This window comes from Melanotaenia boesemani, chromosome 22 (assembly GCF_017639745.1).
Source record: "Melanotaenia boesemani isolate fMelBoe1 chromosome 22, fMelBoe1.pri, whole genome shotgun sequence".
In the NCBI taxonomy this organism is placed as follows: domain Eukaryota; kingdom Metazoa; phylum Chordata; class Actinopteri; order Atheriniformes; family Melanotaeniidae; genus Melanotaenia; species Melanotaenia boesemani.
In genome coordinates this window covers 9,830,118-9,841,584 of record NC_055703.1, presented here as the reverse complement: position 1 = coordinate 9,841,584, position 11,467 = coordinate 9,830,118, and the positions used below count along the sequence as shown (strand labels likewise).

Here is an 11,467-nt window from a genome sequence, read left to right as displayed (position 1 = left end):
GAGAGGTCCATGCTTGACAGTGACAGGTATGATCAGGATCTGTATTGCATGTGAAATCGGAGCTGAATTCCCTATGGGTTTCATCTTTGAGCAAGTTTGTGATTCTGGTTGTTAATATTTGAGATATACAGAGATGTGGCCTGTTAACCAACCTTTGTTATGAATACTTAAAACAGAGCCTTATTTACTCTTGCAATGAATCGCTTGAATTCTCACTGTCATTTCATCAAGCTTGCTGAGGAGGTACATTTAAGTATCTTGTATTTGCTGAGGCCAGTCAGAACGGAATCTCAAATCAGGCAAAGGTCACCAACTCAAAGCACAAGAAGTTCAAGGCTTCAAATTTATCATTATCTAGGTTTTTTTAATTCACTTATGGTGAGTCTGCTAGAGAAACAGTTGTACCACTGCACCGTTAACTAAAATCATAAGGACTTTAAGGTGGGTCATGCTTTACGTTTCTTGTCACCCTGACCCGTAGACTCCAGACATGTTAGTGATTCAGAGGGGCTGAACGGATATCAATGTGCTAATGATTAGCGAGTCATTGCTATATTTTTAATTTTAAGACCTGGTTAAGATTTTTTTATTTTTATTTTTTTATTTTATTTTTGGTCATGTACAGACAGCTTAAAAGATTCTCAGACAAGATGTGCTGTTTTTATATTTTCCCTCTGGCTCTGCTGAGAAACTCTCCTTTGTTTCTGCTTCAAAATAGACTTGATGTGCTGTGAAGTCTGCCGACTGAATGTTATTCACTGCTCTCAACCCTTGTGTTTACATCTCTGCATTGTACCTTTCCCTGACAAAGTGTTCAAATTAATCTGTACAGTTGTGTCAATGTGTGGCCAGACTGGCATGAATGAATTTAAAGATAAATCTTAGTCGCACCAGTGTTTACTGAACTGTGAATGTAAAGTGACTGCATCACTGCAGCTGTCACAGTGTCATGCATCATGTGCGTTTGTTTGGTGCAGAGCTGCTGTTGATATGTGATGTTTGTCATGGGGGGAATTACTAGGAAGAAAAGGGGGAAATATATTTTAATAGCATTGTATCACATATTTTCTAATGAACATGCAAAAAAATATCTAAAATGTTATCCTTAATGTGTTTCACAAAGCACATTAAGGAATACGGTTTTTTTTAATCAACAACGAACTTACTCCTCCCCTCAAATTGGTTGAAAAGCCTTTCTAAACTCAGAACATGAGAAATGAACTTGTCATAATAGCACAAAATGGCAAAGCTGCATTATCTATAAAAATGTTTCAGGGAGTTAATGTTGTGCTACATCCCAGCCAATAACATTACAGCTTAGTGTGCTGCAAAATAGTATAATTTAGAATATTACTGACTCTACATATGGATGAATTGCATTTTGCAAATAAATTGTCACAATATTAGCAAGTTAATGAAAACAAATGTTTATGCAGTAAGTGCAAAGTCATTAGTGGGGATAGTGCAGCTAGTCTGTCATTATCTGGCTTCACTTTGCTCCTTTTTTTATTTTCTGTCAGGCAAACGTGTCACTATGACCTGGTCTTAGCCTTGATAGTCTTTCTACTAGAGTCATTAACCCATCTCAGTGAGAGTTGGTGAGTGTGCACAACCTCTCCATAGAATAAACTGTGCCTTGGAAGGCAAGTGAGTCTGGGTTACTACAACCTGATATCAGCTTCCACTTGGGAACCCACAGACAAGTACTGAAGGGATGCAGCTACAATTTACCCTTTTGCTTCCACCTCAATTTCAAAGATCCCTTCTTTTATGAAACTGAGAAGTAGGTTGTGTTTTCAGTTCATATTTTCCCCCAGTTTATGGCTATGCCTTCCGTAACACATTAATCTCTCTTCACATTTTGTTCCTCCTTTAAATAAAGAAAGCTTCTCACTTTAAAGGCCTTGATCTCTTTATCCCACCATCTTTCCAGTCTGGTTCTATTAACTTATGGTTACAGTCTGAGGGAAGTGTTATGTGATCAAACAAACCATCAAACAGAAACTGTCAGTGTTATCTCTGAACACTTTGTTCAAAGTTTTTTAATCCTCAACATAAAATGAGTTGATTAAATATGTTAAGTATGCAAATTAAAGCCCAAAAAATGATACACCCAACTATTTATATCTATTCATCTTCTCAGTCTTTTATCAATAAATATTTCTCATGATATGCAGTGTAAACTTATCAATGATCATAGATAAAACTAAATCATGTAACTGTGCATCAAGAATTCAAGCAAAATTGCTTATATAACAAAACATAGTACAAGTCTGATAAAGCAAACATGTTTACCAGTAAAGAGCAAGTTTACAGCTGTCACAATGATAAGAACCCAACACTTAAATTGTTTCTATAACCTCAAATATGACTGGCTTTAGTGTGAGCCAGGATAGCGTCCCACCCTGCAAAGGAGGGTCAGTTTTGGACAAGTAGAAGTAGATAATAAGAGAAAAACCAGTTTGTACCAGAATGTCCTGCTGAGGGCAGGTAGATGAGGCTGATCTTAGGGAGGTTTTGTTTGTCTCCAGATTTTGAGCAGTCTGTCTCTTGCCTCTTGCCTCTGCTTGAGATTAAATAAAACCTCTCAAAGAGACTTGCTTATCCTGAAAATCACCTTATTGCAAAGTTTCTATAACAGGTGACTGTTTTCTGGTGAAGTTGCAATGGATTCAGAAAAGGAAAGCAGTGGGCTTGACAATCTTGCATTTGATGTGAGTACAATATCAGATTCATGTAAGATGTTACCAGTGCTGGTGGCTTTAGAAGTTCTTGTTTTTCCATTTTCTCAGTATTGTTGCTCTAAATGTCATGATGTGGTCTTTAAAACCAAATCAAGTAAAAACTGCATGTATGCTCTCTTTGTTGTTTTTACCTCCGGGATAAAGCTGACCTTAAGTAAGCAGAAATGGAAAATTAAAATATATTGCACTGTATATATAGTCAACATCAACCAGGAACCTTAAAAATGTATAAAGACACATTTCTTTAGAAAGGACTAAAGACTACCAAAGAAAAACAATGATAAAAGCATCACGATATTCCATTGTGTCTCTTTGTCATTTAAGTACATTTAAAAATTTAACATGTTTTGAACATTTTTATATTCAATAACCATAAACTGATCATGTGTATTGTGGTCATAAAATTCAGCTGAATTGTAATCATATCAGTATGTAAACATAAGATGGCTGTTTACACAGAAACTGTTAGTAAAGTAAACTTTGCACTGACAAGATAGGTGTGTAATTTTAGGTTGAACTGAAGATAACACCTTGTCCTCTTTAGTACTTTTTCTTTGTGTTTATATGTCTGTGACTTTGAATGACCATGTTTTTTTGTGGCCCTGCAGATGGATGAGCAAGTCAATGATCAACTCACGGTAAAGGAAGATAATAAATGTGGGAGTGGCTGTGTGGCAGAGGAAGACAGAAATAAACCAACCTATTGCGTTACTGATGTCCCTCCTTGGTACCTTTGTATCTTCCTGGCCATTCAGGTGGGTGTAATCCATGTTGTGTCGTAAATGACAAGGACTACTAAATTTCCTCCACATTTTCTTGAACTCACATTATCACAAGGAAATGTATATAGCAGCTAGTTTAGTCATTAACAACCTTCGGTAAGCATACAAGACAGCTGTTAATACTTCATTTAAAAAATAAATCATTGATGAAAATCAGTCATTTTATGGAGACACACCAGGAACTAATAACTGAACAATATTAGTCTAAAAAGGTCTGTATGTGTCAGTTTGGGGCAGATATGCCACTTGGTACAAAACAGTCAGTTGTCTGAAATTGTGTGTGAGTGCATGTGTGGAATACTGGTGCAAGAGAAAGTCATGGTGGAAAAAACCTCTGGATGGTAAAACTTAACACAAAAATTCAGAAAAGAAATAAAATTATATACATATATATATATATCTATTCATTCATCATGTAAAACATATAAGAAAGATTACATTGAGAGGCATTTATCATGACCTCCTGTGATGTCGACCAGTTGAACTTTAAAAAAAAGCCTATAAAATAATTAAATAAACAGTATGGGGTGAGGCTAGCACAGATTGAGCTGGTATGAATTGTAGTAGCCTCCCACCAAGTCTAATTATTCCCCCTCAAAAGCAGATTTACCTTTAGATGTTCTTGTACAATCTGAGGAAAGACGTTTACAATAAACCTTTGAAATAGATTGATTTAGGTGGACAGAGCTTAGGAAATCCTCCCACAAGTGACTTTGAGACATAGACAAAAAAATTCAGGGAGCAGTGATTTAATTTAGTGTTTTATCTGAAATATTTGCTGCCCAGTTACAAAACTGCAAGTTTGGTAGCAATAAAAGACTTGAATTTAACAAGCTGTGTCACAGATTTGCATATTTGTGCGTTCTTGTTACACCATGTATGATACACCAGGAGCAGACACACTACCATTTACAGAAATGTCACCAGCATAATAGTAAAAACAAAACACCCTGTGATTGGATGTTATATTCTTATCTAAGTATGTTGGAAAAACAAATCTAATCTGTCCCAAAACTGACCCCAGAGGGACATCATATTTACAGGGAAGAGAACTGATCTGATTATTTCTATTTGAGAAGAAGGACAAGAACCATTGATAACTCTGTACCATTGTATAGATACGCCTACCTAACGCCTCAGTCTCAGACGTTGTAGTCACCTGCTTCAAAAGGCAGCACACAGGTCCGAAGGAACCAGAAATGAGCACAATCCATCATCAGCATTCATTAAAAGGACATTAGTTACTTTGAGGAGGGCAGTTTCAGTTACAGGACATAATGAGAGGGACAGAGAAAGCTCAGATTATTCCTGGAGGAATTTCAGCTGCAACCAAAGCAGAAAGAGAGTGTGTGAATGTAGGTTCAACAGTCTCTTCACTGGCCTTTAAACTTGTAAACCCAGGACCTACTGACTTTACATCATAGTCAACAAGTCACAATGAAATGACTAAGTAAAGGCTGCAATAAATGAGACTTGGTTGTCCAGAGTTCATGTAGTAAAAAATAAAGTTGTCTTAACACTTTAATACTAAACTTCCTCTGCCCAGACAAAAACCTTTTAATAGAGACCTCTGGAGGTAAAGGTTGTGGAGCCAGAGTTATGATTTAAACCAAAGTCATACCAATGTGTAAACTGCAAGGTCTGATGGGGACTTTGTGCAAGTTTTTGCAGTGCATAGAAACATCATTCTAAGGTTTAAATACGTTGCTGTTGCCTTGAGTCAACCCATAAAAGGAAGACAAACTCTTAAGTGGTAAAGACAATAAAGCGAAGAGTAGTAGGCCTCCAGTGTTTTTAGTGTATGTAATGTTTGAACCACTGCAATCAGTTAACATCACTCCTCTGCAGCACTACCTGACAGCATTTGGTGGGATGATCTCCATCCCCCTCATTCTCTCAGAGGGCCTGTGTCTGCAGCATGACAGCCTGACCCAGAGCCTGCTCATCAACACAATTTTCTTCGTCTCTGGCCTCTGCACTGTTCTGCAGGTTACCCTCGGTGTTAGGTGAGTTCAGTCCATGGTTTAGCTCTGGTGTTACGTTTGATCAACTCTGTCTCACACTGGGTAGAGCTCATGGGCCTCAATAGTTTCAGCGTCTTCTACATTTGAGCATATCAATAGACCATTACAGAGTTTACGGACTCTGTTATCTCCTTAAGTTATTTCTCTTTATCACATTTGAAGGCTCCCAATCCTACAGGGAGGTACTTTTGCCTTGGTGACCCCGGCCATGGCTATGTTGTCCATGCCAGAGTGGCAGTGTCCTGCTTGGACCCAGAATGCCAGTCTGGTCAACACCTCCTCACCTGTCTTTAAAGAAGTGTGGCAGACTCGTTTGAGAACAGTAAGTCAACACACACATATTGCATCTGACAAAAGCAGGCAAAGCTCCTACAGCAGCATTACACTCAACAAAAGAATAGTGATTTTAATGTTTATGTTCCTGGGCACTGTTTTTCCGTCCACAGCTGCAGGGCTCTATTATGGTGGCCTCTCTCCTCCAGATACTGGTTGGCTTCTCTGGCCTCATTGGCTTCCTCATGCGCTTCATTGGCCCCTTAACCATTGCGCCCACTGTCTCTCTCATAGGCTTGTCACTGTATGACTCAGCTGGAGATAAGGCTGGCAGCCACTGGGGCATCTCTGCTATGTAAGTGACCACTCTAAGGCAGCAGTTTTGTTTGGGCTTCAGTGTTCTATCTATGAAGACCACTCTCATGAGATTCCAATAAAAGACAAATCTCTGTTGGAAAAAAAATACATCTTCACTTGTTGTGGTTTCATCACCATAAGATTGGTCTCTAATCTTTATTATATTCTGTCATACACACAGGACTACAGTGCTGATCATCCTGTTCTCTCAGTACCTTCGTCTCATACCAATGCCCGTTCCTGCATACAGCAAAACCAAGAAACTGCACACCACAAACTTCTTCATCTTCCAGACAATGCCAGTATGATACTTTTCATCACATAATGTGAGATCTCAACAGTTTCAGACTATAATGTCTTATGTTAGAGATGCCACTTTATGTCAAAAGCTAAAATGTACACCAATATTGGATGTTGAATAGATTCTGCTGGGAATTGCGGTCTCATGGTTAGTGTGCTACCTCCTCACCATCTATGATGTCCTACCATCTGATTCATCTCGGTATGGTCACTTGGCTCGCACTGATGTGAAGAGGAATGTTGTTGCTGAGGCTTCATGGTTCACATTTCCTTATCCTGGTATGTAAGTTCACAAGTCAGTCTGCTCAAAGATGGACTGATCAATAATCACCAGGTGGACTCCTCATTTAGGTCAATGGGGGGTTCCAATGGTGAACCTGGCAGCTGTGTTTGGCATTCTGGCTGGAATAATATGTTCCATGGCAGAGTCCGTGGGGGACTACTACGCATGTGCAAGACTGTCAGGGGCTCCTCCTCCACCAAAGCATGCCATCAGCCGGGGAATCGGGGTTGAAGGGCTTGGTTCTTTGTTGGCGGGGGCCATCGGCACAGGCAATGGCACTACTTCTTTTAGTGAGAATGTGGCAGCACTCGGTATTACTAAGGTAAGATATGTACAAGTTTCCAATGTAGCACATACTTAAAAAGATAATGCTGAAACCTAGTTTTGTGCCCAAAGAGGTTTTTTAATGACTCCAAATTACTTGCACAATATACATACTGTAGATGTAGAGCATAGTGTTTTTGTGGCAACAGGTGGGTAGTCGAACAGTGATTCTCCTAAGTGGAGTTCTCATGATTTTGATGGGCATGCTAGGCAAAATTGGAGCCATCTTTACAACCATCCCGATGCCTGTGATTGGAGGGATGTTCCTGATCATGTTTGGAGTCATAACTGCTGCAGGGATTTCTAATCTGCAGGTAAAAATGTTTAAAACTTTTATTTAATTTTCATATTTTAATCAATTAACATTATACTTTTGCTAAAAAAATTCTTAAAAAACATCTTATTTCTACAGTTTACAGACATGAATTCTTCCCGGAATATCTTTGTGTTTGGTTTCTCCATGTTTTCCGCACTGGTCATTCCAAACTGGATCATGAAGAATCCTGGATTTTTTGAAACCGGTAAAATTAGCATGTGAAAAAAATTTATTTAATAACCACCTCAGTTAGCTTCAGCTGTTTTTAATTAAAAATAATAATAATTTGATCACATGGAAGTCATTGATATTAGTGTTAATATTTATATTTCTGTTTATAACAAATTCACTTCTTTTTTTCTCTTGTGCTTTATGAGTAACGCAGGTGTTAAAGAGCTGGACCAAGTGTTACGCATATTGTGGACTACCCATATGTTTGTGGGAGGGTTCCTTGGCTTCTTTTTAGATAACACAATTCCTGGTAAGCTGTTGTAAAAGGCTGTTACTGAATCACAACAATCTCAGTAGCAATCTCCATATTGCTTTATTGGTAGCTTACTGGAAAAATTCAATTTATCAGTGCCGCTGTTAATGACATCATTAACAAATATTTTCTCTTATTATAACAAATTAAAACACTTATATTAGGAATAGAGATTAATGGTCAGCCAATCAGTGGAGTTTTTGAAGGTCAAAAACTGAGATTTACTATTGAACTCTCAATTAAAATGTGATAAAAAAAAAATATCAAAATAACAATTAGGGGTGTATAAAGTTTTACAGTTGGGCCATCAGAAACAAAGCAGAAATAAATGCACTCCTGTTTTATTTAAAGAAATATCAATATGCTAAGTTTTGACAAACATGTCTCATTTGCAAATGACACTTTTATCCATAAATGCTTACATGGCCAGACTCCAGTTCTCTGTGATACAGTATGGTACAACCACTGCAGGTCTTCGGATCAATTAGAAGTACTACTGAAGGAAATATCGTACCAGAAAATTTGCCTTTAACCAGACGGCCTTTTTATTAAAGGAGCTAACATGTGCCACATATTGAATTGATGAAGGATCCTCCTTCCATTCATTCATCGGCTATACACACTTATTCCAGTGCAGGATTGCAGGTGAGAAGCAGGGTATATCCTGGACAGGTCACCAGTTGATGAAAGACCAAAAGTTATAATCTTTGCTTTATATTTAAACAAACAGCTGGTGTGTCATAAGTAATAGGACAAAGGCACTTACATTAATCTAATAACCTTTCTGTTATCATATAGGAACTAAGCATGAGCGTGGCCTCCAAGCCTGGGATGAGGTACACTTTGAAGACTCTACCAACACTTTGGTGTCTGAAGAGGTGTACGACCTCCCCTTTGGTATAACATCTTGCCTCGAATCTCAGTCTTGGGTTCGTTATATCCCTTTTTGTCCACAGAGGGGTCACACTCCTCAGCACAGGTCAGCAGATGACGTGTCGGAGAGCTTCAGGATTGAGCACAACACACAAATGTGAACTTGGAAAAAGAAATATATTTTATATTTTTTTTAATATATTTTAATTCTTGTTAGGTTTCTTAAGATGATTGTATTTCTATTACATTTGTAGCAAACCTGCCAACTTCCAGCTTGTTTAATTTTGATGTGCCAAGTTGGTTTTCATGGCGTGAGTGTGTTTACTTAAAGAGAAATAAAAATAAAAATATCTAGAAGTGACCAGTAGCTGTCATATTCTGTCAGCACTAATAAAAGAAAACAACTGAATGACCAAAGTATAACTCTTGTAACATTTCTTATAACAGAAAGCTAGAACATGGTCCTCTTCAGTTCCCTCTTTCCAAGGAAATTGAATTTAGCCTGTGGATAAGTTTATTATCACACAGACCCATCTCTGCATTTAGACAGCTGCTAAAATATCCACAGCAGCAACCCTGGAGCTGTTATTGTGTTTCCTATTTCAAAAACAAACAGATAAGGCATCTTCTCAATCTCTCTGTTTGCCCTCCACACTGTCAGCTTTGTCTCTGTGTTCATTTCCTCTGTCTAACCACCTTTGACAGGCAGGTGGTATATGGTGCAGTGCTTTCATCTCTGGAGCCATCGCTTTTTTCCCGAGGCCTGTTTTGGCCACTCAATGTTTGGCTGCACACAGTAATTCTTTTTCAGGGTAATATGATAGTGTGTATGATAGCTATAATATGTAATTTCCACTTCTTTCATTGTCTGGATAAAGCTTAATGAGAGTACATTGCCGAATATGAAATTGTGCACGCTGATGTTCTGGAAAGGGATTTTGTGCAGTGATTCTGAGTAGAGTTTTATGCAATGCTGCATTTCAGTGGCAAATGATGAAAAAACCTCCTGCTTATGAGGGATGGCTTCAATTTATAATACCTTCCCAGTTTTTTTTATCATACCTTTTTCTGCAGCCTTCAGGAATAACTTCTACTTTCTTTCTTTCAGCATCCTCTCATTCATCCTCCTTGCATTGAATGAGGTCAATTCTAAGAAATACTAAATCACGAATGTAGTTTTTATGCTTTTGGCATAAAAAATAATCTCAAACAGAAGAGGGAGAACACTGCAAGTCATGAGAGAAAACTGAGAGAAGGGAAAACTGTGGATTTACCACCAATGAGACATACTTCTCACTCCTTTATTCAAACACAAACAGGCACTTCAAAGTTCACATATTTCAACTGATTTTATTTATAGGACCCACATGAAATATTTTTCATTTTAAAGCAGTAATCGGCTTGAATAAGCATGGTAGTAGCTTAATATTACCTTCTGGCCTTGTGGGCTGGAATTGTATTATAAATGCAGCTTTTCAATTTGCCCTTAAGGCTTCTTTTCCCAAAATATTCCACCATTTAAAAGAAAACAGTCTGAAACCTTTAATAAGAGTGTGCACATGTTCACACAGGAATCACACTTGTGTTGTGTAAGAAATTAAGTTGATTTTTTTTACAAACAGCAATGCCAACAGAACTAAGGAAAACTTGGTACCTTCATACAATAATAAAAAATGTTACATTCATTCATTAAAAGTCAGGTTAAGTTGTGGGCTGATGAAGCAACCCAGCTGAGATGAAGATACTGTTTGTTGCATTTCAGTGGTAAAACTGGTTCAGGAAAACAAGTGAGACGTTTGAATTTATTCTTATATATGATGAGCAAAGTCATCATCTGGAAACTTTATAAATTATTCGCGTCTTGTAGCAAAAGCTGCTGACAGTCCAGGTTTTATGTACATGTGGAACATTTGGACTAAGGCTTGTGCAGGGGACTCAGCTCAACTGGCAGAAAAAACTTGAACTAATTCACTTAGAAGCTTTCAGAAGCCCCCAATCCTCATTTATCCCAGAAAATGACACTCCCTACGTCAATGCTGGTGTCTCTCTAACAACACTAGAATGCTGTGCCATGCTTAGGGAGGATTTTCTTTATGTGAAAGGATTATTTTATCCCACAACAAGAAAACCAGAAGACACGGTCTCAATTGACCTGTAACCCCATCCATTCCACCAAAGTGACATTTGCTGACCCTGCCATAGGATTGATTAGGCTATTTAATATGCTCCTCTTCCAACAGCCCAACATCCATCTACTATTCCGTTAAAATCTCCAGCTCATTTGAATCCAATCACCCGTCCATCCCTCAAACTCACACCAGCTTCTCAACTTAGTTCATACCCTTTGTTTTCAGTTCATACTGAATGTTTTGAAGAGGTCTTGTCACTATTTTGGGTTTCATTCCACCTGACTGTTCTCAATTCACTCCTACCACCCACCAGAGGTCATTATCACCGTTCCTCTGAGACAACATGCCACATCTTTGTGAGGTTTCTGTTTTATTCTACAAATCATGTACCACATAAGTGAGACAATGTCTTTATGTAACCTGTCTGAAAAATATTTTTTGTGTTTGATTTTTGGGTGTTTTGGGGGCACTTGAGTTTCCCTCAGTTTATTTGCCTTGTATGCCTGCCATGATCAGCTTCTGGCAAGCGAAGCCTGAATATTTTTGCTTCTTTTGTCTCTGTATCTTTTGCTTCACAA

General features: G+C 38.1%; 1 protein-coding gene across 1 annotated transcript; it reads left to right on the top strand.

The window, feature by feature from the left end:
• The first annotated feature begins 2,654 nt into the window (after positions 1 to 2,654).
• On the top strand, positions 2,655 to 8,921 carry LOC121634231 (solute carrier family 23 member 1-like). The gene is made up of 12 exons (XM_041976744.1): positions 2,655 to 2,714; positions 3,353 to 3,499; positions 5,375 to 5,532; positions 5,713 to 5,872; positions 5,997 to 6,178; positions 6,362 to 6,482; positions 6,603 to 6,759; positions 6,832 to 7,085; positions 7,237 to 7,401; positions 7,500 to 7,608; positions 7,789 to 7,884; positions 8,686 to 8,921. The coding sequence occupies exons 1-12, from the start codon at positions 2,667 to 2,669 to the stop codon at positions 8,919 to 8,921; spliced, it is 1,833 nt and encodes a 610-aa protein (XP_041832678.1). The 5' UTR covers positions 2,655 to 2,666.
• The last annotated feature ends 2,546 nt before the right edge of the window (positions 8,922 to 11,467 follow it).

Bases quoted from the DNA above. Each gene is read 5' to 3' on its own strand.
- LOC121634231 (XM_041976744.1), top strand. From the start codon at position 2,667: ATGGATTCAGAAAAGGAAAGCAGTGGGCTTGACAATCTTGCATTTGAT. The intron at 2,715-3,352 runs GTGAGTACAATA...GTGGCCCTGCAG, and splicing joins TTGACAATCTTGCATTTGAT to ATGGATGAGCAAGTCAATGA. The intron at 7,609-7,788 runs GTAAAATTAGCA...TGAGTAACGCAG, and splicing joins TCCTGGATTTTTTGAAACCG to GTGTTAAAGAGCTGGACCAA.